The 27,825-nt window shown below is 38.4% G+C and overlaps 2 protein-coding genes across 2 annotated transcripts; one reads left to right on the top strand and one right to left on the bottom strand.

Annotated features, from left to right (window-relative positions):
- Window positions 1-11,011: 11,011 nt before the first annotated feature.
- dlx2a (distal-less homeobox 2a) lies at window positions 11,012-13,728 on the top strand. Its single transcript, XM_079821394.1, has 3 exons — window positions 11,012-11,504; window positions 11,734-11,918; window positions 12,744-13,728. The coding sequence occupies exons 1-3, from the start codon at window positions 11,174-11,176 to the stop codon at window positions 13,062-13,064; spliced, it is 837 nt and encodes a 278-aa protein (XP_079677520.1). The 5' UTR covers window positions 11,012-11,173; the 3' UTR covers window positions 13,065-13,728.
- Window positions 13,729-18,554: 4,826 nt separating this feature from the next.
- On the bottom strand, window positions 18,555-21,473 carry dlx1a (distal-less homeobox 1a). The gene is made up of 3 exons (XM_079821356.1): window positions 20,823-21,473; window positions 20,375-20,574; window positions 18,555-19,958 (listed from the first exon to the last, which is right to left on the bottom strand). The coding sequence occupies exons 1-3, from the start codon at window positions 21,133-21,135 to the stop codon at window positions 19,713-19,715; spliced, it is 759 nt and encodes a 252-aa protein (XP_079677482.1). The 5' UTR covers window positions 21,136-21,473; the 3' UTR covers window positions 18,555-19,712.
- Between the last annotated feature and the right edge of the window lie 6,352 nt (window positions 21,474-27,825).

Genomic DNA, 27,825 nt, shown 5'->3' with positions numbered 1-27,825 from the left:
GAGCAGAGTCTCTTGGTTAATGGTTTGTTCTCATTCTGCAACTTGTTAAACTTCCTAAACATAAGCTAAGAAACCACAAACATACATTTTTCACCTGAGAATCATCAACTACAACTGATCTTGTGAAAACTCACTGAACCAAGTTCCCGTTGCACGTTTGCTACACATATACTGTATGAATGATGACAATTCAGCTGCTGTGAGTTTGATAGCAGCTGAGTATTTGATGACTACATCTCAATGCTGGGAAATATGCTGACAATTGTAACCCAGTCTTCAAATGTGCTTCATTTGCACATCTCTGTTAAAACTGTAATAAAGCGATTCAGTCATTAATGACTAACATCACCATACTGATGGTCTTCATATTGATCATTGTGAAATAATGTTTTGTAATGTTTATGGTAAAGACTGTAAAAATGCTGTAAATTACCATAGGTAATAATGGCTTAATATCATATTATATGTAATTTTACTGACAGAAACGGTCAACTTTATGTTTTTAGCAAGTAAAACCTATGAATTTCCATATAATTTGTGCTGAAAAAAACAATAAAATTACATTCCCATAGGTCCCTGCATGACTCGTCTTATTACATTTTATTTAAATAGATTTGTTTCTTTTTTCATTTATAAGTAATGTACATTAGGGTGTTTTGTGTTATATTTAGTGTCATGTGTGTCACGTTTTTGCCTTTGGTTTGTTTTCTGTGTTTCTTTGTCCCGCCAGTCATTAGTTGCCATGGACTCTCATTAAACTATCGCACCTGTTAGTCTTTGAGTTAATCCTCATTGTGTATTTAAATTCCTCATTTCCTTCAGTTTGTGGTCTGGTATTGTCGTATGTTATACACTGTTATGTTGCCTTCTTTCCTGTGTGTTACCTGATTTTGTTTTTTACTTATCAAATACTTTTGTTTTTGAGCCGTTTTGCATCTTAATCATCTTAGTCAGACCTAGAACGTTACAGAATACCAGATAAAAGAAAGAAGATGGATTATGTAGCAGAATTTATCACATTAGCCAGTGAAGGGCTCTCGATATTGGATTATTCTGCTCGCTTCTGCTATCCTCCAGTGTCTGCAGTACACGGATCCCCAGCTAATGCCATTGCTCACATCCACTGCAGTCACAAAGCCCACGCCTACCGCAGAGATCGAACCCGAGAGCCCAAGACCATCGCAGACTGGGTTCTGGTGCTGATACCCGCTACGGACAAAGAGCCAGAGCCGATGCCCGCTACAGAGCCAGAGCCAGAGCCCCCTCTGTCCCGGAATGGAAGCCCGCCATCCAGTCTGACCAGGTGTGTGAGCCAGTTGTAACTTCAGAACAAGGAGGAATTTTAGTGGCGCTAGAAGAGGACGATCTACCTCTGTCCCAGATCTGTTTTGACATCCAGCTCAAAGTCTGCATCGCCACTGATGATTCGCCCCTCCCTCTTCCACCTCCTCTGCCAAAGCCAAAGTCTGCTGGCTCCCTCCAGTCTCTTGTCTCCTCCTCAAGTGGTTCAACCCCTCGAGTTGGATACACCGCAAATCTTCCGGTCACCAGCTCTGCCTTGGCGAGTGGATTCCCTTGCTTCACCTCGGGGCGCCGAGCCCTTAACATCACTTTGGCCTATCAAGCAGTCAGCTCCACCTTTGCTCCTCGCCCCTTCAGCTCCACCAGGAACCGTCATCCTCACGGCTCCCCCAAGCTCCATTGTCCTGGCTACACCTGGGTCAAACATCACTCTGCCTGTGACACAGACTTCCAGAACACCAGCTTCGCTTCATCCCTCCACCCCTTCGGCTCTGTCGGGCTCTGCCTTCGGGCTCTGGCTGTTGGACTGCTAACTCCACCATGGTTCCTCCCACCATCGCTTCCGCTTTGGGGATCTTCAGTCTTGTCTGCTCTGCTGTGGTGGTCTTCTGCTCCACCATATAGGTTCTCTGCTCCTCCACTCTCATCCCTCTTTTTTATTTTCTAAAGAGACATGTTAATGGTAAAAAAAAAAGAAAGATGGGAGGGGGGGGGGTGCATTTCTTTGCAAAACTCTTCCATTCCTTTGCTTTGGCTTAAAAAACTTTTTGATAGAAATAATATGAGGTGGGAGGAAAAAATATGTGTATATTTCTATGCTTTTGCGAACGAATGTGAAGTTTATCTGGGGAACACAATACATTTGTGAGAGAACATAAAAGCATTGAAATACAATTTTTCCTCCCATCTCATATTTTTGTCCATCACCATGTTATCAGTATGCTCATGCATCTACTTTAAAAATGGAATCCCCTACCTAAGCTTGATCAAATTTCAGATTGTTTTTTCTTTTTTCATTTTAAACAAGCAAATGAATGACTGTGATACTCATCTATGTTGGAAGAGTAAAAATATACCACAATGACACTGCTATGCTGGAGTCACCTTGTGAGAAGACGCATCAAACCACTGGCTCATTTCCAACTTTTATCACTGCTGATACAGATGCTGACCTCAGCATTTCAGAAAAGAACACTCTCAGATATGAGTCAACACAACAGTGACAGCACAGACAATTTTAGGCTGACAGATAACTAACTAAAAGGTCCTTGCAAAGACATATCATATACAAAAGCATATCAGCAGACTGGAAAAATGTGCTTGCTCATTAGCAGAATGTGACCTTAATTTATCTGTACAAGCAGACGTACAACAATTAAAGAAATATGGGTTTCATAACAGATTAAGCTCAGTCGACAGCATTTTGGCACAATATAGATTACAAAAATATTTTGACTCATCCCTGATTTTCAAAAATTGAGGTTACAGTGATACATTTACAATGGAAGCAAATGGAGCCATTTTTTGGGGGGTTTAAGGTGAACCTTATCATTTTATAAAAATTCTCTTAAACTCCGGTATTATTTGAGCTTTACATTTGTTTAAATCCCTTGTGTAATAGCAACAAAGTTGTTCATTTGGATATAGAGGAGACCGGGGAGTGTTGTAACACTGTCAGTTTGACAAGTCAGAGAATAAAAAGAAATTGTGCATATAGACTATATGCCAAAGGTTTTGGGACGCCTGTCTTTATATGCACATGAACTTTAATGACATCCCATTCTTAAAGCGTAGGGTTTAATATGGAGTTGGCCCACCCTTTGCAGCTATAACAGCTTCAACACTTCTGGGAAGGCTTTCCACAAGGTTTAGGAGTGTGTTTATGGGAATTTTTGTTGAATTTTTATTCTTCTAGAACTGTAACTTCTTGTCTAGACAGTATCTGCCCTCTTTCCTTTAGGCCAACACAAGCTACTCCCTCTAACCCTTGGTTATCTGATGTTATTCGTAAACACCGGACGATACTCAGGGCTTCAGAGAGGAAGTGGCATAAATCAAACCACCCATCTGATCTAGCTAAGTATCAGTCTCTGCTCTCATCATTCTCGGATGAAATACATGCAGCTAAATCTTCTTATTTCCAAAACAAGATCAGCAGCACCTCAAACTCACGCACACTTTTCAGAACATTCAACTCTCTGCTCTGTCCTCCTCCACCACCTCCCTATCTCCAGACGACTTTGCACAATTCTTCACAAACAAAACAACAACTATCAGTAATCAGTTCTCACGCCCGCACACTGTGGATGTTAGATCAGCCACATCCACAACCAAACATCCTCTCTCCTCATTTTCTTTAAGAAGAAGTTATATTTGTATTCTTGTATAATATGTGGACTAGTTATATCTCATATTTGCACAATATTTACCCTACAACGGGATCACCAGCACTGAAGGGCACTTCAACCTTGTAATACCATAGGCTATAATGCAAAATATAATAGGCTACACAAAACAAGACATTCGACGATGAATATCAAACTGAATGCAGTATAACATGTAATAATAACTATATTATATGGTTCATTCCTGTTATCCAGTAACATTTTGGCTTCATGATTTTTAGGAAACAAAGTACATGTTTTTAGCATTCTACCAAAATAGTGACGTTTAACTATTAGGAATACATATTGGTCAAGCTCAGGGACTCAAATAACAATGGGTAATTATGGGTATTCATTGTTCAGACACTGGCCGTGAAAGTAATCCACCCTGTTAGGACATATACATATTATCACAAAATGTTAATAATGTAAATGTTAAACAACAATGTGCTTTTCTTGGATAGTAGTATATGCCCCTTATGCCATCATAGTATTTCTTGAAACAATAACAAAACAAATGTCTTGATTATTAAGAACGGGTACTTTTTTGTACCCATTTTTGCTAACAGGATAGTAAATACTACAAAAATGTTTCTCAGAAACATATATATGCTATTAATGCTTCTCACCTCCCAAAATAAGACAAAACTATGCCAAACATTTAATCAAACATCTGAATTCCAGCGGGAAAAATAAATGTGACTTCCTGAAAATTGTCTCAATGGAAGTGTAGTCTTTTTTTGGAAGGTGAAGGTTAGCTACTAACAGTGTGGAAGATGACTTCAGGGACAGTAGATTAAGGAAATTGTAAAACAACAACAAAAACAAAGAAAACTATAATTTCACATGATGTATATGTTTATTTTAGTTATAGATAAACATTATAGCAGTTTAGCCTAGTCTATAACATAATTTAAAAATATTTTTGATCTTTTATAATTTCATGGTTTATAGTTCTTGTGGAAGCTGATTACTTTGCACTGAGGAAATTATAAAAAATGGAATTCATATATCAATAAAAAAAAAGAAAAAAAAAGTATTTTTAGTAATGCAAAGAATACCTAAATATATATTCCATTACTAAGACATTTCTTATAAATATGTGACTCATTTTAGAGAAAATATGAGTAAAATCATAGAGACAGAAAACTCACTGTATAACAGGAACGACTCATTTGCATGTTTGGCTATGTAGAGCATAAGTTGTCATATTTGTAGAAAGTCGGTGCAGACTACAAGTGGCAAAGGCACTGTTGGCTTTTCATTGCGCGGAGAGCAGAGCCACCTGTCGGCTCGCTGCAGTAACTGCTGCCAGGCTCCAAGTGAATTTCTGAATCGTGATATTTCATGAATTTTAAATAGGCCTAGGTTAGGTCATTTGGATGATGCTTGATTTGCAGGAACGTCTAGGCACGTAGGTAAGTAATAGTAGCCTATTAATGAGCAATTAGCCTTTGCAATGGTAGGATCCGATAGTTCCGTAGTGGGCTAGCCAACTAACTGCTTACCAGGGTCTGCCTTTCAGTCAATCAAGCAGGCCTGGGTGAACGCGAGTAATCTAATTAATATTCATGAGCCATTAGGATTAGTATATTCGTTTTAATCACTTCCTCAGGTCTTTACTAAACTGGTCTGCGTTTCCCAAAAGCATATAAGCCATTGGCACCAATGGTCTCTCAACTCACGAACACGATGCCTTTGAGAAACCCAGCCCTGTATGTGATACCGTGCACTGTCAGTAGAGGCGCCGTTGCTATGGGAATGATCATTGGCAACCTGTTGTGTCATCGTGAGCGGGTCAAGCGCATATGGCAAGCCGTTTGGACTTTTATACATTCCCAGGATATGAATTCTTGATATCAACAATTCAATTTTCACTAATTAAAATGCTTATTTTTGATATGAGGAATTACATTTATTCTAGTAACAATGAAAACGTTTGATAGCATATCAGGAATTACATTTCCACTCGTAAAAATGTTCTTGATATCTTGTATTTTCACTAGTGAAATGTCACCATAGGCAGCCATTCAAATTCAATTCCTGATATCAACAATTCATTTCTTAGCTACTAGTTGAAATTCCAATTTCACACATTAGAAATACAATTCTTACTAGTAAAAATCCAATTTTTTTATATCAATAATTACTTTGTTACTAGTAAAAATATAAATTCCTGATATCAACAATTATTTTCACTAGTTTAAATGTTAATTCTTGATATAATGTATTTCAACATGTTAAATGTATTATTTATCTGGAAATGTAGGCCTATTTGTGATATCAATATAATTTCAGATATCTAAAATGGCTTTCTTACTAACAATCACATTCATGATATCAGAAATGAAAATTTTTACTAGAAGCAATTTAATTGTTGATATCAACAATAAACATTTGCACTAGTAACCACATAATTTATATCAAAAATAAAGGTTTTTACTAGTAAGAATTGTATTTCTTATATGTGTAGTAAGAAATTATTTCTTGATATCAACAGTTGAATTTGAAGGGTAGCCTAGGGTGACATTTCACTAGTGAAGATTTTTTACTAGTTGAAATTCATATCAAGAATTCGTATTTCTGCGAGTGATGACGTCTTTGATATCAAGAATTAACATTTTGACTGGTGGAAATGTAATTCCGGTCTGTATGGCAAGCCATTTTGACTTTTATTCATTCACAGGCTGTGAATTTGGGATATCAACAATTCAATTTTCACTAGTTAAAAAACTCTAATTCTTGATTTCAGTAATTATATTTTCACTAGTGAAATGTCACCCAGGCTGCCATTCAAATTCAATTGTTGATATCAGGAATTTAATTCTTGATATCAACAATTCAATTCCTGATATCAACAAACAACATTTCTGATATCAATAATTTAATTGCCACCAGTGACAATGCTAATTTCTGATATCATGAATGTGATTGTTACTAGTAAGAAAGCCATTTTAGATGATTTGAAATTATATTGATAACAGGAAATAAATTCTTGATATCAACATTTACATTCTTTATATCAGAAATGCTAATTGTTGATATCAGGAATTGAATTTGAATGGCAGCCTATGGTGACATTTCACTAGTGAAAATGCAATTACTGATGTCAAGAATTCCAATCTTGTGAATTAATAAAAGTCCAAACGGCTTGCCATACGCTCTATGTATCAAAAATTGCCATTGTTACTAGTAGAAATCGTATTCCATCAAGAATTACCATTTTAACCATTGAAAATGTTATTCTTGATATCACAAATTCATATCCTGGGAATGAATAAAAGTCAAAATGGCTTGCCATATGCGTAAGCATAAAGCCAGACAAATAATCCATAACTCAAAAATGACATCATCATGGTGGAATAGTGGAAGATGTGTCCACAGTGAACCAGGTACAGAAAAGAGCACATCAGAGCGCTTCATACTGTTTATGAGAAGCACAACATTTATTTTTAACTCTTTCAAAGAGAAAGATCCATTTTGATCCGTTACTTTGGACATATTAAACTACCAATTAAAAGATGTTTATTTAGAGTAAATGCATCTTCTGTTAGCTAAGAAAGATGAAAAATGATAGAATGTGTCCATGTGTGAAAGAGAAAGTGATACTGATTATTGTTCACATAATTCATTTTTCATTTGTAATTTTATTTATACTTTTATACTTATTATTTTAATATTTTCTTTCTATGTTCTTAAATGTTCATTTAAAAAAAACCAGAAAGCCCTTTCAATAGGCTATTCAGTGTGTATGAAATGTGCTACAGGCCTTGAATGTTTTTACTTGTGAAACATTTACGGCACATGTAACAGATTTTTTTAAGGTGGAATAGCCTATGCCTAACTTTCACTTGCTCTAAAACTGCAAAAACCTGCACAATTATATATTTTTTTATTTGATGCGGAAGAATCTATTACTTTTACACAAACACTTCTATGTAGTTACACAAAGCTTGGTTTACTGTTTAATTTATAGTTTCAGAAATGCATATGTGGGTCGAAGCACACGCTTCCAGGGTCAGAGAAGGCCTGGAGACAGCGATTACCAGGTCTGAAATAGCGAGGGCATGGAGAGGGCCAATAATAGGTTCACCGTGTTGCCAGCAGAGAGCACAATAGCCTAGGGATGTGGAAGCTGCACGTCAGGGACATTCACCAGTCAAGCCGTGCCCTCACTACCCTGCTTTTTCCTTCCTAAAGTGATAACGGGGACTGTGGTGCTGGAGAGAGTCAGAGAGGAAGGAGAGGATGAAGATGGCGTGGGGAGACGTCTTGATGAGCCAATACATGCTAATCATTTTTTTTCCATTGACTATTGGCTATATAGCCTACCGTATATATTTTTATCAACGTACGAAGCACATTAGACAATTTCCCAAATGGCATTCTATTGAATCTCAGTTCCATTACAGTTTCTGCAACAATCAACACGCAATTTAGGCTCTTTGGTTTTGCTGCGTTTTATTGTCCGCACAAATCAAATTAAAATAATTTAGTAAGTTAGTTAGTTAGTTAGTGGGGTTTTGCAGGTTACTTGTGGTTGTCCTTCAGGTCTCTCTCTTTACCAGTGTTGGGGAAAGTTAGTTTCAAAAATAAAAAATGCAGTACAATTTTGCTTTACTCCCTAAAAAAGTTGTTACTTAGTTAGGCTACTTTTTATGAAAAACAATTACATTATGTTACTTTTGCGGTACTTTTTCTCACCTGGGCTAGGCCTTGCTTCTTATTTGTTTTTAATAACCACAAACAAAAGTTTTATTTTTGTCTCTTTCACACCAAAACTGAAATGAATAAGCCTCAGGCTGAAAGAAATGTAAATTGACGCATTACAGTAGAGGGCGCAGCTCAAACAAAACTTTATATATATATAGTGGCAAGAAAAAGTATGTGAACCACTTGCATAATCTGTGAAATGTGAATAATTTTAACTAAATAAGAGCGATCATACAAAATGCATGTTATTTTTTATTTAGTGCTGTCCTGAATAAGATATTTTACATAAAAATGTTTTACATATAGTCCACAAGACAAAAAAATTGCAGAATTATTATTAAATAACCCTGATCAAAAGTTTATGAACCATTGATTCTCAATACTGCGTGTCGTTCCATGGATGATCCACGGCTGTGTGTGTGTGTGTCCCTTGTTTGTCCTGATCAGTTAAACTGACCAACGTTCTTCAGAAAAGGAAAAATGCTCCAGAAGGAAACAATGCATTAAAGGGATAGTTCATCCAAAAATGAAAATTCTATCATCATTTAATCACCCTCTAGTTGTTCCAAACCTGTATGAATTTTTTTGTTCTGCTGAACACAAAAGAAGATATTTAGAAGAATGTTTGTAACAAAGCAGAGAGAGAGCAACTATTGACTACCATAGTATTTTTTTCCCTACTATGGTAGTCAATGGTTGCTCTCTCTGCTTGGTTTTTTCTGAAGAACGTTGGGCAGTTTAACTGCTCAGGACAAACAAGAGACTCAAGAACAACCATCACAAAACACACACAGCCGTGGATCATCCAGGTGACGAAACACAGCACTGAGAATGAATGGTTCATAAACTTTTGAACGGTGTAATTTTAATAAATTCAGCTATTTTTTGTCTTGTGGACTATATGTTAATATGTAAATTATATTTTTTATGTAAAATATCTTATTCAGGACAGTACTAAATAAAAAATAACGCGCATTTTGTATGATCTCTTTTTTATTTTATTTTGAGGAATACTGAATCTGTTTCTGTGACATTAATAAATGCATGCTCACATTTAGTCTAGATCTACAATAACCATCATGTTCACACACAACGCAAATTTAAAAGTAATGCGTTACTTTACTAGTTACTTGAAAAAGTAATCTGATTACATTACTTGTTATGCGCTCTTTATGATGCATTTCAGCACGTAATACTACTCCTAGTGTAAGCACTTGCTGTTCAGATCTACTATTTTCAAACCAGTGAATTCGGTAAATTCGCGGATATGCTAGCGCATATTGTAAAATCTACTGAAAAAATAAAAAAAATAAAAAATAAAAAAAAATAATTCTTTACTGACGGACTGACGCGATGAATCGACTGGTCTTTGTGTCGATAGCCTATTACTTTGTTTACGGGACATGATTGGGATGTCTTTTAGTTATTCCACAAGTTGTGACGCATATCCTCTTGTATACACAACTCACAAGTCCATAGTTTCCTTTATCATGATTTATTCTCCCAAGTCAATAAAGAATCATATTTCTTGAATAGGCCTACAACATAATCCGATGTCTACTCAACAACTTATTTGTAGAGATACTATAGGCCTACTTGTAAGCCAATGTATGCTATATTAATTATGATAAACTGTCAGAAGCCTTGTGTTCTCCATCTGTGCGTCTGGATTATTGCATATGCTCATAACTTTTTACATGCGCTTCAAAAAAGACGTCCCTAAACATGTGCAGAAAGAACATATAAACCAAAATAATATATTCAACAGTAAATGACAAATCAACAAAATAGGCTATAATTAAAATGTGAAAATATAAATTCTGAAATATGAAATGTGACTCTTACACTTTGCTTCTTCTATATGAGCTGGACACTTTATTTAGCCAGATAGCCTACTCTCAATCAATGTTAAAGCTATTTGTCTAAAATGATAAGATATGTTTAGAATGTACGGTTTAACAGGGCGACATCAGCAACCTTTACGCATGCAGAAAAAACGTGACATTTCTCCGACAGGTGTCGCAGCAGGTCGGGATGTCATGCAGAAAAGAGCGGCTCCTCGGTGTTGTTTAAGAACGAAACAAATCTGAAGTCAGAAGTCTAATTGCTGGGTTGAAAACTCAACTCTCTGCGTGTTTTGAGAAGACACATTGCAAAATGCGCACTCCCTGGTATTTGCTTTTCAGGCATATTGCTGGTTTTACGCGTTAAAGTCGTCCTCTGTAAAAGTTCCTGATGCGTAATTCAAAAATCAAACCTTTTATTAATAAATCAGATTTTCAGAAGAAGCCCATGTATTCAGAATAAGGACCTACGTGAAATGTGAATCAATAAGGTTTAATGACCGCTTTAATTTAATGATTATAACACGTTTAACGAACATTTAATGATTATAAAACCTGTTGCCAATGTTTTTAAGAAGGTCCTAGCAAAATGTGTTTTTATGAAGTATGCTATAACGTGTTGAAGTAACCATCCCACACAGGATGCACACATATCTTCTGAATGCACAAATGCGAGCTGTGTATCCCGCATTCATTGGCTGCTTCGCGCGCACAAGTTCATCCTCCCCCATGACGCGCGATAAATGTCCGTCCTCCCGCATCTCTGCTGACAGACAATCACAGTTCTGCTTTGCGTCGCGGCGTCTGCGTTTGTTTTCTTCCAGGGTGGAATGCAACTTGACTCAGAAAACGCGTTAAGTCGTGTGCTTTAGAAGAGTTTTTATGGGTTTGTTTTTTCGTTGGACGTGCATTTAAGTCTTTTTTTGCGTTATGAAAAACGTAACTGGAGTTTTTGACAGCCTCAGTACAGATATGCATTCAAACCAGATTACCTCCAGCAGTTACCACAGTCTGCACAAATCCCAGGAATCACCTACTCTTCCGGTCTCCACCGCTACCGACAGCAGCTACTATAATAATAACCAGCAGGCCGGACAGTGCGCAGGCTCTCCATACGACCAGATCAGCTCTTACCAATACCAGAACAACAGCATGAACAGCGTTCAGTACAACACCAAATCATATGAAATGGGCTTCGGCAACGCGTTTGGCCCCTACGGCACGTACGGCTCCTGCTCCTCACCAACTCCTGCAGATGCTGGTAAATATCTCTCTCTTGTTATTACTCACTTGGGGCAGTTGTAATTGCCATTGAACTGGAAATTTTACTATTTATTTACTGAGTAGCAGTGATGAAAAAACTTTACGCACAAATCTGATTTTAATTGCGCGTGATGCTAATAATATTTGGAACATAAAACGTGTTTTATGTTTTATTTAGAAAAATTCAGTTGATTCAAACGTTTTGTATTGCTTGTTTTCTCTCACAGAAAAAGAAGAAAGTGAACCTGAAATTCGAATGGTTAATGGAAAGCCAAAGAAAGTCAGAAAACCGCGAACTATTTACTCGAGTTTCCAGCTGGCGGCCCTGCAGAGGAGGTTTCAGAAGACCCAGTATCTGGCCCTGCCGGAGAGAGCCGAGCTAGCCGCGTCTCTGGGCCTCACGCAAACACAGGTACGGATGCCTTCCACATCGACATACATATTTAATATAATAATCGTGGACTTGTAAAAGACCTATGTTTAATATAACAAATGCTCATTAATCTCTAACAAAATTGGGATTCAATAATACTAATAACAACAACAACGTTTTACATCTTAATAACACTCCTTTATTCATATGCTATCCTTATTAAAGCGAACAGTGTGTGTGTGTGTGTGTGTGTGTGTGTGTGTGTGTGTGTGTGTGTGTGTGTGTGTGTGTGTGTGTGTGTGTGTGTGTGTATTATTTCAAGGGTTATTCCAAAATGTGAAATTATCCCATACACGTGGTAATAATGAAAACAACGATTGGTTACACTTTATTTGGTAACACTTTATTTTATAGTGTCGTTGTTACAAAAGTTACATGCAGTTAATAATAACTATAACGTATGTATAATTACATGCAACTAACCCTAAACCAAACCAAACCTTAACCCTAACCCTATAGTAAGTACATGTAGTAAATTGATATTACTCAGTACTTAAATGTATAATTAGTGTAACAATGACACCTTAAAAATAAAGTGTAACCCTTTATTTTAATTTGTCATTGTTACAGTGTAATTATACATTTAACTACTGAGTAATATTAATTTACTACAATTTAATTTACTATAGGGTTATGTTTTGATTTAGGTTGAGTTACATGTTATAATTTACTGTTATTACTATGGTAAGTACATGTAACAAGGACACTAACATATTTAAAACATGATTCAGGAGCGTTGTTTCATTACATATGTAGGCTATATTGCTAGTACTCTATATACTGAATTGTTTGCTTATTTTCCAGGTAAAAATCTGGTTCCAAAACCGTCGTTCGAAGTTCAAGAAGTTGTGGAAAAGTGGAGAAATCCCACCCGAGCAGCACGTGGCCTCCAGCGAGTCTCCCCCTCACCACTCGCCGCCTCTCAACGCGGCCTGGGACTTCGCTCACAGCCAGAGAATGAACACTGTAAACACGGGGGGTTTGTCCCAGAGCAGCAGCCCCCCGAACGCAACCACCCCTTCCTTTCTGACAAACTACCCCTGGTACTCATCCACGAACTCTGCGGCCCATCTCCAGCCACCGCATCACCACAACATGACTGTCAGCGTGGGGGCTATATTTTGACTCGACCGACTTAAAATCTAGAAACGGGGAATTCGGCCTGTTTTCCACACGGTGAGACCTCTTCACCTTTGCCACGTTGATCATTGCCAGAGCGTTTTGGGCGTAACACTGTTTCTCTTCATGCAATGTCGTCGACAAGCAGACACTTAAGAATCAAACATATACAATTATTTTTGTATTTATTTATTTTGTTCTATGGGTGGTACATCAACGGATTCAAACCAGTTGTTCGGTGAACTACTATTATCCCAAAGCCTAGAGAAATCGGACATTATCGGAGTGAATATTGCATCAGGGTGTAAGAGCACATGTAGCACAACCTGAAGCTGTTTGGTGCCTTTTGAACATATCTGTCCTTTTCCATCGTAAATGTGTTTCATGTCTTTCATTTCAGACGTTTTGTTCGGTTTATATTTAGTAGCTAAGGCAAGTTTGAGATCTGGTGTCGGTCTCTGTACGTGTTGTCATTCGTATAGAATATATCACACACTGTTTTAAATAACACGGACACTAACTGGGAAGCTACTGATTGTCCTAAAGCCATGTTCACATGTATCAGGATATGTTTTAAGGAGTACTTTGTTTTATTTATTTTGATATCGAATGAACATTTCTGCCACTATAATGATTCAGACTTATTTAAATAAAATGTTTCATGTGAATGCATTGTATTTGTATCAATTCATTTGGGGATTTCCTCTTTAGTTCACTGTTGGTATGGGCTTTTTTTTCCACTCCTTCTTTTTGCTTCGGCGCCAGTCTCTAGTCTTTAATAAGTCTGGCTGGAGACGCGATGCAACGTCTTGTAAAAGTTTCAAACAAAACCCACAAATTCACCTTTTGTTGACTAACGTGACAGGTGTGTCTAGCTCCCTCTGTAATAAGTAGGTCAAGCGAGTTTACGCAACTTTTTTCGGGTTCAAAAATAGCAGGAGCACGGTTCTTTTTTTTATTATTATTCACAAAAGGCAATTGGGCTGACGTTCCCTAAATTTTTGGACACGCAAAACGTACAGATAAAGGCTCAGGGAGCCCGACAGAAGCGAGACGCGCAACAGAGCCTCGGGCAGGGAATGAGCGCGCAAACACGCCCCGGCACGAAGGCGTTCGGCTGGGATCAGACTCTCTGGAGTCAGAGCTCTGCGCTCCAGACTTTTTATGAAGTCAGAGCAGCCAAGAAGGCAGGCTCACAAATGCCCCGAGCTAAACAACATGGAAACATTTCTCACAACTTCCACCGCCCCGCGCGCAACACAAGGCCTTTGTAATAATGTCTCGTCTGCGTGTGTAGCCTACATTAATTTCCCATGCCACAAAACAAAGGAAAACTTGTTTGTTTGTTTGTTTAGAAGCTTCGTAGAAAATTAAACGCAAGGTAATCTGAGTGATGCACCATGCCACTGCAATGATGCATGCGCATTATGCAAGCAAATACACGTAAATAAAATGTAACGTGTCGCGTCCGTGTTCACTTTAAATACCAATCATGCTGTTTTTATAACAGAACCATGAAGGAAGTTATTACAGCGTTATGTTATTAATTATGTATGACAAGTGTCATTTGCTTCTCAAATGAAAAGCTAAACGTTTGAACCGCGCGCGGCTTAATATCCATTGTTCTTTTTTGAAATAATATAGGCCTATAGTTAAAAATGCATGTTCATTTGTTTATCTGCGGGTTTAAAAGCTGTAAAGCAGGCAGATGTAATGAGGATGTATCCTGTCAGTGATTGCCACATTACAAGATATTACGCTGTCGCCCCGGGCTAAGACTACGCCCGTGCTGAAATGTGCCCCGCAGAGATCCACAAGATCCGTTCAGCAGAATAAACACGGCAGGAAACGGGAATGCCATGTTTAACCAAGAGCGGTCGGCTTTCCTTTCGGCTAAGGCCTAAGACGCGTCTCAATAACGCAGAACAGTTTACGCACGCCGTCCCTTGAGACAAGCTTAACGCGATCAAGAACAATGAAATATCACATCAACCGACATAGCCAGAGCGGAAGAAGCCAGACGCGCACTGGGGTTTGCACCTCTTTCTGTCATCCTGTATGTTTGCTGTCTCTGTATATACCTGGCCAAAATAGCCACACAGCCCGTGTTAACATTGATTAGGTCTCTCAACGCGGACGAGTGTCACACCTGGCAAATGCAAACGAATGTAAAGCTGTGTCTGAGCCGTCTGCGAGCACGTGCTCTGCGTGCCTTTCTCTCTGAAAGATTAGCAACGATGTGGTTTTAGACACTTCCGGAATCCTGCAGACAACTTGAAAAATGCCATACCCCATCCCTAATTTATACTCTGATCTGTAATTTTATCCACAATTGCTCCAGTTGAGCATTCTGGCTCCCCGATCTGAAAGCCTGCAATTACTATATAATTCTTCGCAATTTTAGATGTCCTAATATGGACTGTAATTTTTGCGCAAGACAATTTCCAGCTATTTCAAGCATCAACATTGTCAAAGTTGTATGTACATAATAAATGGTAATATCAATGCATAGTTTTTAGCATAACATCTTGACTCCGCGATAATTATATCCGTTTGGAGCCTACGCAAAATTAGCCTGAATTGCATGGTAACTGCTGCTTTAAATTTTAAAAAATTACTCATAATTTTCCCAAAGATTACCAAGATCTCGAGTGCACAATGTCATCAGCGTAATGAGGAGTAAACATTTATGCTAATAATCAGCAATTTTTTCCATCAGCTATAAAGAGGGAAAATAAAGCAGGATTTTTCATTCCTGCTCGGAGAGCGTGTGTCAGCTGTGAGCCCAGCTAGAGGAGGCAGATTCGGGGACTCAAAGAGCCGGAACCCGTGCCACGACTGCTGGATGCTCTTTTCACATTCTTCTGTTTCTCGAGAGAGCGATGTAAGACATCTTATAGGCGACTATAGACGCTCATCTCCTTTATTGCACATTAAGGTAAGAAGGATGCGCATGCATTTTTTTAATATATAGCCTATATAGGCTACATTTTATGTGCGCATTTTGGGGCTTAATTGCATGCGTCATTACGCGGTATTATAGAAATAAAAATTGCATTTAAAATTCTATTTTGTTGCATTAACGCGTAACGCGTGGAAATATTTCTTAATAAAAACGCGATTGGTTCATTCGATTGTCTGGAGAAAACAAAATATAGCTACACCATTAGCTGCTTTGAATCAGGCTAACATTAATAAAGTCTGAAATTGCGAGATGGTTTGTCTATAGAATCCGGCAGAAAATAAAGCAGCCCTTGTTCTATAATTTCACCTCTGCCTTCATCACTCCGACATTGTGCTTTGGCTCATTTTGATCCCTCTTCCCATTGACAAATCTCTCGGTATACACCTGCAAGCAATTTGCCAGCCTTACTTATAACTACCGCTGCGCACCTATTCCACTCTCTTTTTTCCCTTTCTTCCCCCCCCCCCCCCCCCCCCCATCGCACAGCAAATTTTCTTTCACTGCGCTATCTCTTTTGTTAACAAAAGATTCCACGTGCGAAAAAAAATTGCTCATAATTATCCCGTAGATGGGAAGCTGCATTAGAATAAGTAAGGAGGGAATGACTGTAATTATGTCTGGTTTGATGGGCCCGGCGCGTAATCAAGAGGAGAATAGAGTGAAATAACGCTGACCCTCTCTGCTCCACAGCTGCATGTCGGAGAAAGAGACAGAACAGCACGGCTTCTTCTTTTATTCCTTCCCAAGAGTTCTGTTTTGGATATGTTTAGAAGAAAAATAAAAAAAATAACGCATTTGTATTTTTATCAGACATTGCCAGACACTTGTCAGACACATGATACAAGTTTTCTTTGCAATGATTCATATTAGTGTTAGCCAATCATTTACACATTTAGATATTATTTAGTCTATACGCATTCTGAAAATTTAGCGACGCAGCTGGACGCATTGGGAAGAGAAAAAGACAAACCAGTAAAATAGACACGCTATCAGAAACACGATATGACGGTAATATAATGGCAACGCTTTATTTTAACGTGACATAGTTACACATCACTACATGTACTATAGTAATAACAGTAAATTGTGCATAATTACAAATAACTAACCCTATAGTAAGTACATGTAGTTAATTGATTATATTCGAGTAAGTACAATGTAACTACCTTAAAATAAAGGGTTACACTTTATTTTAAGGTGGCATTGGTACAGTGTAATTATATATTTAAGAACCGAGTAATATTAATTAATATGTAGGCTACTTACTAGGATTAGGGTTTGGTTGAGGGTTAGTTGCATGTAATTACGCATGGTTTACAGTTATTACTATGGTAAATACATGTAACAAGATGATATGTAAAATAAATATGTAATATATGTAAAATAAAGTGTTACCAAATAAACATAAATAAAGTGTTACCAAATAAACATATGTAAAATAAAGTGTTACCAAATAAAGTTTAACCATAATAATAATAGCTACTATATTGAATAAACAACGACAACAACCAATTAATATAATAATAAGACGAATAATAATAATAATAATAATAATAATAATAATAATAATAATAATAATAAAACGTATGTAATGTAGGCTATTTTTAAGAAGTCTTAAAAATATGAATGGAGTCAGAGAGAAGCGCGCTTGTGATCAGAGCGCGCGGGGCCATTTCCTGCTTTGACCAGGCCATTTTTAAAGACCACACATGAAGAGTGTCAAAATTTGTCACAATAATTGCTGCACCCCCCGCTCCACTGCAACCCTAACAACTCTCAATACTCAAACAGCAGAGGCTAGGTTCAATCCATTCCTAGTATTTACATTTTTCCCCCTGTGTATTTTAATATAGAATCTAATTTAGTTAAATCTTAAATGCATAATTGAATCCCTACTACTACTACATAATAATAATAATAATAATAATAATAATAATAATAATAATAATAATAATAATAATAATAATAATAATAATAACAACAATAAACAAGCAAATAAAAATGTCAAGGCTACGGGTTAATCTATCCTCGAAAGAGCAAAATATATCACAGGAAACATCCTTTGTTTTGTTACTTGCCGGCATCAATCTGCATCAGAATTTTCTTAAAATGCGCAGTTAAACCATCAGCCCCAAACAAAAGACACGCTGAACATGTCATCCTTTATCTATCCGCATTCCCCCCCTCCACACACAGGCTTTCTTCATCTGCCCCTCTATGAGCGGCACCTGCCCGATTATTCACTTAACACACGGCCATCAAAAGCAACCACACAAGAGCAGAAAAGAGCTCATAGCGGCTAAACGAAAGTGAAAAGAAACAAGTGCCCTTATTGTCGGAGGAATTACTGAGTTACAGGAACCACCACAAGATTAATCGCTGGTTCAGATAGCAATGCAAAGGTGTTTTGGGAGAGACACTGCAAGAACACATATGAAGGTTTAGCTAGCTAGCTAATATTAATAAAAATAATATTTATCAAAATGCTTTTTTTGTGTGTTTGGTTTGTGGGCATTTAAAACAAGTTGTCTAAATATTGAGATTTATTTTCTTGGTCTCTTGCAGCACATATATTCTTCTTCATATAGGCTATTGCATTGCTCAGTTACCTGAGATTCATTCATTTTTTTTGGCAAAGCAATAAACGTTGCGATGACATTTTGTAGCTTCTTTTATAAACAGATTTTTACTGTTCGAGTTTACACATTATACAAGACTCCATGAAACAAAACAATAAATTAATGTGACCGGTAAGCTATAAAACTATTTTTTTTCCAATGTGAAACGGAAAACACATGAATTTTAATAAACACAATCATGTTTAGATCCTTTTGCACAAATGATTCAGCACACAACGAAAACGACTATTTCTGTACATTAGAGCTGTCAACACTTCCCGTCTGACGGCGATGATGGACGCGTTTATCTGATCCAATAAAACACTCGGCTTTACAAATTGGGTTCAAATCCAAGGGAAGTGTCTCTGTTTTATAGTGCAGCTTCACATCATAATTTAAAGAACATTTTTGTTTTAAATAAAAAAAACATACAAACAGATAAAAAAACAAAACAAAACACAAATTCTAAATAAGTTATATTTAAATAAACACAAAACGCCATACATACAAAATAACTTTGTTTAAAGATTTCTTTGTTCCCTTTAAAATGGGGAAAATCATACTTGCTCGCGGTGTGTTTATCGCAGTTTTTTCACATTCACCGCGCCGTGGCGAAGCCTGAAGCGACTGCGCGAGCTTTGGGAAAATGCGCAGTTCATGTTGATCTCGTGGAGGGACAAACCGGTAATTCCGCAACTGTCTTATGGAAAATTACAATTTTGAAGAAAACCAAAGACATTTCTGACTAGGGTACAGTTTCATGATTTTTTTTTTTTTTTTTACACAACAAAAAGTCACGGAAAATGGGGAGAGTAGCAGCTTTGATTTGACCCACTTTCCCGGCATTCCCTTCGATTCCAAAAAGAGACTTGTTTCCTCTCCGGTGAAGACGACTCTCGTTCAGTCCACGCTGACTCAGCACTTGTCTGTTTGAGAGTGTCTCCGGGTCACATCTGGTCTGGGCTGCGGAGTGCCAGTGTGTGTAAGGCCGCAGAGTGACTGGCCCATGTCGGGTCCCCTGAACTGGGCCATTGGTGGATAGAGGGGCGGGGTTGTTTTAGCAGTCCTGGTTCACATGAGTTGCGGCTGCTGCATAGTGTCCTGGTGTGCTGTGGGATACCATGAGGTGTAGCTGGGAATATAAGAGGTCGGTGTGGATGTTTTGACGGTGGCGGTTGAGTTCCAGACAGGCGCTACGGATGGAGATCCGGTGGACAGTCCGCGCCCGTTAGCCAAAGCGTTTGTGTCTATTGTTCCTCCGCCCTGCTTCATCAGTTTCTTAAACTTGGAGCGTTTATTCTGAAACCAGATCTTCACCTAGAAAAAAAGAGAAAGAAAGGCAAATCAAACAAGAGTTTCTGCAAGCCTACTACCCCTGTAAGATGGAAAGCCAACATCTGATAAACGTCTTAGAAAAAGCAGTTTTACAACATCTTAAAGACGTCTTCTAAATGTATATATGACATCTAATAGGATGTAGAATGTGTGAATGTGAATGCAGACATCAAATAGACTATCTGAGTATGGAACCGTGCGTAATCGAATCGAACGCGATTACCGACGTTCCAAAACATTTCCCTCAAACAGATCAAATTCAGAAAGAACATGCGAAAATCAAGGGAATTTTTAAAAAAACAACAACAACAACGGTCAGCGACATGTGACACGGGTTCGCCTTCGTCGTCACAAAGTCTAATTCTCTCGTCGAAAGCGCGTAAAAGCCGTGCACATGCCTGCGTTTGCGTGAGCCCCAGCGACGCGGCGAGCTCGGCTCTCTCCGGCAGAGCCAGATATTGAGTTTGCTGGAACCTCCTGTTCAGAGCCTGCAGCTGGAGACTGGAGTAGATGGTTCGGGGTTTGCGGATCTTTTTGCCTTTCCCGTTGAAACGAACCTCTCCCCCTTCCACCACGGTGTTTTTCTCTGACTCTGGTGCTGGGAGGGAGAAAGAAAAGAAACTGTCTCACAGACTGCTCACGCAGTGCGGCTCACATCACTGTGCACAAGTTTTACAGGCGGCACTTTAGGTATAATTAGCCTTAATTGCATACATTGTTTATAGCATTACGCAATAAATAATTACCAAGCCTAATAACAGCACATCTGGGCTACTTCAGTCCAACATTCTTGCAGTGCGCCGACAAACGCGACGACCAGAGAAGACCAAAAGCAGCATTTCTTACCTGGGTCCTCCAATCTCGTCTGCGCCAAAGCCGAGTTGTTTGGGTAAGTCTGCACGGTGCTGAGGTACGGGCTGGAGGAATGGCTACCGACCGAGTTGACGTATGGATAAGGCAGAGACCTGGGGAAGGACGGAGCCGGGCTGTATGCGCTGTCGTGCTGCGGGTGTCCGGAGGAGTGTAAACAGTGCATTGAATAATGTCCGTGGGTCATAGATGAAGGCGACATTTGCTGACTTGGTGGCCCAAATTCCATGAACACGCTCTTTCCTGAGACTGGGCTGTTTAGACTCTCTGGTATTGTAGACATGGTCATGTCTCTCGCTCTCTCTCTCTCTCCCTGCTTTTTTGTTTTCTTCTATGATCTGAGTGAAGGATGGATCCCAATTTAAGCTCAACGGATTTTTTCACTTTCCATTCATAAGAAAATGTAGTTTGTCTCTGTGAAAAGTCTAGGTACGATGCTGTGGATCCACACAAACTCGCTCAAAGGTTTGAATCAGGGAATCATGAATATTTATCCAAGGTGCTCTCTGATTGGTCCACTCCCTCCAAGAGCGCCGCGGATTGGTAATCCGAGGGTCGGGTCCGACGGACCTGCATGAACTCAAAGAAATAAGACCAACCTGTGACTCTATTGTGCAATGCTAATGTACAAATTTAGGGAATGGACCAAGACACATATAGGCCGTGTGGAGGGTTCAAACACCTTCGAATTTAACACACACGCTGTAAAATATCATCATCATTTTGATATTTGGTCTTGTGTTATTATAGGCCTATTATAGTTAACAAATCAACACAAAACAATGCAACGCATTAAAACCCAATAACATATTATTTTAGTAACAATTGGCTCTCGTGTGTCAATTGTAAAATGTATTATATCATCATAAATGCATCGATTATAAGTACAATTCTTAATATAAAAACCTCTAAACAACAAACAAAATGATATGACATATAAACGAATAAAGCTCGATATAATGAAGAAATGAAAACATGGCCCTACATTTTCTGCTCAAAAATATAACACCTAACAAATATGATTAAGCACAGGTATAAATGTGTGTCTCCAAGCAAAGATGAATTACTTTGATGATTCATTTGGTTAAAATGCTAGTCTCGAGTGCTTGAAGACACAGCTGAAACCAGCTAAATTAGCATAACACTGTTGTTTAATTTTCATCCGCATAATTAGCTGTGTATTTAACACTTGCAGATTCGCATCACTCGCACGCGCGCGTGGGTTGAATTATTGCGCGCGAGGATCAGAGAAACAGGTCGATGTTGATAACAGCTCCTGTTATTTGGCGACTTCCTTTCACCTCTATATTTGGTTGATATTGCAGTGCGTTGGTTTATATTTTATGGTTATTGAAGAAAAAAAAAAGTTGGTCGAATTTTGTGTTTAGACCTGGTTGAATCTTAAATGCGCGTATGTGGGCCCAATAATGCTGAAAACAGGAAATATTCAAAGCATGAAAACAAATAGCACCTCTACACCAAGACAATATTGTCCCACGTTTACTAAATTGAAACTACATTCTATGACGACATCTTGGCTACAATATCAAAACAACACAATGCCAGTTTAGAATAAGGTTCGAATAAACTCAAAAGTTGCATATCTAATTACTCAGCAGATTAAAACCCCTGAAAAATTGCTATTAATTGCTATTAACTCTTTACCTGGGATTAAGGAAGCAAAGAAAAAAATGGAATAATCGTATCAATATAATGAATTATTTTACCACCTGACTGGAATCGTGTCGACAGTCATGTAGACCTTTAAACTGAACATGGGCCATATCTCTGCTCTTAGATTTCAGCATGTAAATAATATTACACATTTATCTGTCAAACCTTTTCAAAGAGCAAGCAGAATTTTGGAGACGTACTCGATGTGACATTCAAATATTGTTGTAAAATGATAAATGGCGACGCGTGTATAGTGACACGAACTGATTGGAACACATGTGAAGCTTTTTAATAAATAATTTTCACGTAAGCAAAAACACCATTCAATAAAACACGTTATATATTCGATAATACGGCGAGCTGAGAATATATCCGCTTTTAAGACAACGAATAAAATGCAAACCAAAACATGAAGAGAAATAGAAAACGCTTTTTTTTCCCAAGAAGCAGAGGAGAACGAGACGTGGTCGTACCGTCTGTGTGCGACTCGACTCCCCGTTGGACACGGATCACACCTCCACATCCTCCTTTCATTTCTATCTCTCTTCCTCAGTCTCTGCGGTTGTCTTTCCCCCAGTCTTCCTCGAAATGGTCATAATCTCCACATGTATTTATTTACATTCCGTCATGACAAAAGCATATATTAAAAACAGGATAGCCTCGAGCAAAAGTCCAGAACATTGGACACAAAAAATGTCATTGGCACCAACGCGATGCCCAGATGATATGGACTGACGAGCACACTTTAACAGTACCTGTTAGATATCCACCGTCCTCAAAATTGTCCAATTTAAAGCAATTTGTATTTCAAATGACATTTGCAATCTACCACGGGGATACTTCAACAATAGCGAAAATAATGACGGTATTACAACCGATAATTATCATCATTCAGATCACGCCGAACAAGTTACACGTGTTTATTGTCTTCGATTCATCCAAAAAATGATGAGAAAAACAAAATAAAGTGTTATGGCATAAGGGCAGCAGATATCATGTATAACAAACATACTCGTTTCAAAATTCATAATTACGCAAATTCACAAATGAGTGCAATTATTGAATTAGAAAATTGATTTAGTCTTGTATTTGCAATTATTTATAATAATGCAATGACATTTATTATTATTATTATTATTATTATTATTATATTGAGTATGATCTTTAACATTTTAGGATGAGCAACAACAATAATACAATCCAGAGTGTCTCCAGATCCAAAGTAAAGACGTGAAGAAAGAAAGTACGTCTAAAGAAGAAGGATTTCTTATTTTGCAATGAAATTAATAATTCACTTTATTTATACCTAAGGGATATTTTACCCTGAATTGCATTTTTCTCTTGCACTAGACTAATTTAGAATCGTATGTATATCACCAAGAGGTGATATTTTCTAAATCTGGTATTCTTTAGTGCCATTTTCAAGCGTGGTTTTAATTAAAGGACAGCAGCAAAATGTTGAACTCTAATGAAATATTATTGACATCACATAACAGTATCTTCCTATCCATTTGGTCAGCCCCATAATAACTGCCCGCCGTGTCAGGATGATACCGCAGCAGTTTTCTGTTTAGACGCAACTCAAATAAAGCAGCATGTGAGATAACGAGTTAGAGCACTTTCCAGAGAAGAGGATCATCAAGAATGAGAGTCAAACACCTGCTATGCTGCCCTGATTTAGTGCACCACGCCAGTTCAGGCCCACTCAGTGTGTGTGTGTGTGTGTTTCAGATACAGCCATGTGCTGACAAACTGCTCCAAAAAGAGACAATTGTGTATATCCGTCCATTCAGCAGGGTCTGATTCTGAACTGTATGCGTCCGGAGTAAATTTAAAGCAAAGTCCCTGATTAGTTTCTGTTTTTGGTGGCACGGGATTCTTCTTTAATTGCTTCAATATGAAGCTTTCCCAACAGCTCTCTGGTTAGTGTGACCCATTAGATGTCCTGTTGATAAAGCGTTCCTGAGAACCAAACCCCAAAATCCGGACAGATGTCTAATCATTTGAAAAATGGCTAACAGATTGTAAGACATCATCGCAATTCATAGTTTCATGGGTCTAGTGTAATATGAAAGTTGGAAATTGATATTACAGAATATGTAACTGCATATTAATATGCATTTTAGTGTCAGAAGAGCACAGTGCTTTTGTGTTAGTATCCGTTAATAACCCGATCTCTTTGTCAAGGGTCAAGTACATTTTTAGTCAATTCAGATCCACATAGTTAGGTGGACTCAAAATGTGAATTAAAGTACAGATTTCAAACTTGACAAAGTACATTTGGCGTAGCGTACAGACATAAATAAGTTGTAGTGCACTACATAAGCTCTAATTCAGTCTGAAAGTGCATCCTGCATTATGATGGAGGGCTATTTCAAATTAAAGAGACAGAACACTTATGAGATGGAATGTGATCCCATTATCATATTAGTAAAACACACACATATTCACACTGAAAACGACAGCCCTAGAGTCAGTTTAGCTTTCCTCCATCACATATTTGGACGTTTGAGTGGAGCGGTTATTAAGACAGCATTAACATTGACATCTCAACTGGATGCATCTGTTTGGGGATGTATATCGGTCCGGTTTTTACCCAGGGACTTACAATTACACCTTACTTACAAAGTGACACACACCCGCTAATATGAATTCACCCCTGTTCTTTCCTCCCAGCAGCAAAGACACACAACGGCAAATTCGATCAGACGTAATGATCCAATTTCAGAGTATCTGATCAATCCTGATGATAAAATAGCTGTGGGTTTTCTGGGTTTCTCGTGGAGGGTTTTAAGCAGGCAGCACCTTCAATTTGCTGCTCCACTGAATTCCAATGGACAAAGAGACACTGTGAGAGTATTTGTTGAGACTGAGAGCAACACGTGTGTGTGTGTGTTTGTGTGAGAGAGAGAGGACACTCTGAGGTGCAACCACAGATTACTGTGTCAATCAGTATGGAACGGTTAAGTGTGATGTTAAAATAATGCAGCTGGTGGGTTTGTAATGTTTTGTTTCCATTAGAATGTCAAAGACTGAAGACAAGAAGCTTTTTGAGAGAATTAGACACAATTTAATCACTGCATGTCCCATTTTGTTTTGAATTGTGATGTAAGAAAATATTTCGTAAATAATAAATGCACAACTCTTCTTTTATTTTCAGAATGTTACATCGCTTTAGACAGACATTCCAACCCGATTCTCACGGCAATCTGTAGATATTTTACTAGGTGGCTAATTCGTACGAATTTGTCCGACCTCACTCGTACGAATTGGTACGATTTTTGCTAAATCATACGTATTAACCTCAAACCCCACCGTAAACCTACCCATCACTGCAATATAGACAAATCGGACGGATTCATACGAGTGAGGTCGTACGAATTAGCCACTCACGATTGGTCGTGAGATAGCATTGGACATCCGGGTATTTTTGAATCATGCGTTTTCTGTTTAGGGTTGTACAAATTGAATAATCTTTGGCATTTTCTGCTCTTAACCATCTTTTTTATGTGTAAATCTCTCTAAAAACAACAGTCAAGAAACACTTTTGGTGATCAATTCGGGACAGAATCAGTTTGAGTTTAAATATATAGTTCGGTCATGAAACTCTAGATCGCATTGGCACAACCTGATTGGCCTCCGCTGATCCTGCCGCCAATGAGATTGCTTGCTCAACATTTAAATAGTTTGGTTCACTGTTTGCTGTCCCGCAGAGTTCCTCTGAACCCCTCCTCCTCCCCAGCTCCACCTGCCTAGATCTGCTGTGGGATTCATGTATGTCTATTTATGCAGCATATCTTACTAGTGTTGTCGAAATGTTACAAATGTGACAATGCCAGCATCCCCCCCCCCCTGGCATTTTGAGCACTGTTGAGTAGATTCTTAAACACCTCTGATTGGCCATTGTGTTGACGGGGATAGGGATTGGGTTAGGGTTGGGATAGACGGATCCGTGTGCATCGGCGAAGAGTGTCAAAGACATCTATTTACAACATGTTTTTAAAGCGCTGATCATTGTAGCCAATCACAGACATATACACTCTTAAAAATAATGGTTCTTAAATGGTTCTTTGGCGAGGTGTATGGTTCCATGAAGAACCTTTAATATCCAAAGAACCTTTCCATTGCACAAAAGGTTCTTTGAAGCGCAGAAAGGTTCTTTAGACTATAAAATAGTTAGAAAAAAAAGGTTCTTCAAAGAACCTTTCACAAAACGGTTCTTCGGGGAACCAAAAATGGTTCTTCTATGGCATCACTGTGAAAACCCATTTTTGGTTCTTCCTGGCACCTTTATTTTTAAGGGTGTATGTTGAGTGCGTCAACACAATGGCCAATCAGAGGTGTTTAAGAATCCACTCAACAGCGCTCAAAATGTATGTGTCTGTGTTTTTATTAGCTGCAGCAAGTCCATATTTGCTATAGGCCTATATAGATGATAGATTGTCGTTTACGTTCTGCATACCATATGTTTTGAGATTATTATCATTTTATTTTCAATCCTTTAAATTGCTGATTTTTTTTTTCAGATTCAGCTGACGGGTCTCTTCGCCTCTTGTTCTGCTTTGGGAAAACATACAAACAAAAAATGTCTGCAGAGCTGGCCAGTGGTTGACACCTGTAGATGAAACACAACATGCTCTCTCTCCAGCGGTGCGCTCTTTCTGCAGGCCACTGCTGTTTTCCTGTAATATATTATTTTATTGACACCGCAGTATTATAACACTGTATTATAATCATTAGAACACAGTGTGCTAAATTGTATCACGTCATGTTTTCCTCAAAGAATTAATAAATTGCAGTGTTAAATCCACCCACTAGTCTGGTTTTCTGAGCATGCTTCATTTAATGAAAGATCCCCGCCCAGTCATTCCCTAAAATATGAAATCTAACAGCAAATGGCAGGTGTGCGTGTCACACGATTACCAAAACGCACGGATGTGATTCAGAAGCGATTGGATGGAATCTTCTGCTACCTGCTAATCTACACCCATCACTCACCTGGGCCGCAGGTGAGGGTGAGCGGGGACCGTGCGGCGGAGACACACAGCCGCTCTGAGCACGCGAGAGAGACGAGCCACCAACCTCCATCATTACTACAGCAGCAGGGGTCAGAACAGTCTGCCCAGCATCCCCCCACCTGCCCCAAAATTGCCCTCCAAAAATGACCAATTACCTGAGTTAGGTGCTACTGGGAGAAATAGAAAAAAGAGCCCCAATAGATGGTTACTTAATGCATCGAGAGCAGAAATGGCTGTGGAATTGTCACTTGCGGTATGTTTGCTTGTTGTGTCTCTCTAAGCTCGAG

This window comes from Gobio gobio, assembly GCF_949357685.1.
Source record: "Gobio gobio genome assembly, chromosome: 7".
NCBI classification, from domain to species: domain Eukaryota; kingdom Metazoa; phylum Chordata; class Actinopteri; order Cypriniformes; family Gobionidae; genus Gobio; species Gobio gobio.
Note: the sequence above shows the minus strand (reverse complement) of the source record. Positions and strands in the feature narration are given on the sequence as shown.

Excerpts from the sequence above, each read along its gene's own strand:
- dlx2a (XM_079821394.1), top strand. The coding sequence starts at position 11,174 with ATGAAAAACGTAACTGGAGTTTTTGACAGCCTCAGTACAGATATGCAT. Across the intron at positions 11,505-11,733 it reads ACCAACTCCTGCAGATGCTG|AAAAAGAAGAAAGTGAACCT; the intron begins GTAAATATCTCT and ends TTTCTCTCACAG. Across the intron at positions 11,919-12,743 it reads TGGGCCTCACGCAAACACAG|GTAAAAATCTGGTTCCAAAA; the intron begins GTACGGATGCCT and ends CTTATTTTCCAG.
- dlx1a (XM_079821356.1), bottom strand. The coding sequence starts at position 21,135 with ATGACCATGTCTACAATACCAGAGAGTCTAAACAGCCCAGTCTCAGGA. Across the intron at positions 20,575-20,822 it reads GACGAGATTGGAGGACCCAG|CACCAGAGTCAGAGAAAAAC; the intron begins GTAAGAAATGCT and ends TCTCCCTCCCAG. Across the intron at positions 19,959-20,374 it reads TGGGGCTCACGCAAACGCAG|GTGAAGATCTGGTTTCAGAA; the intron begins GCATGTGCACGG and ends CTTTTTTTCTAG.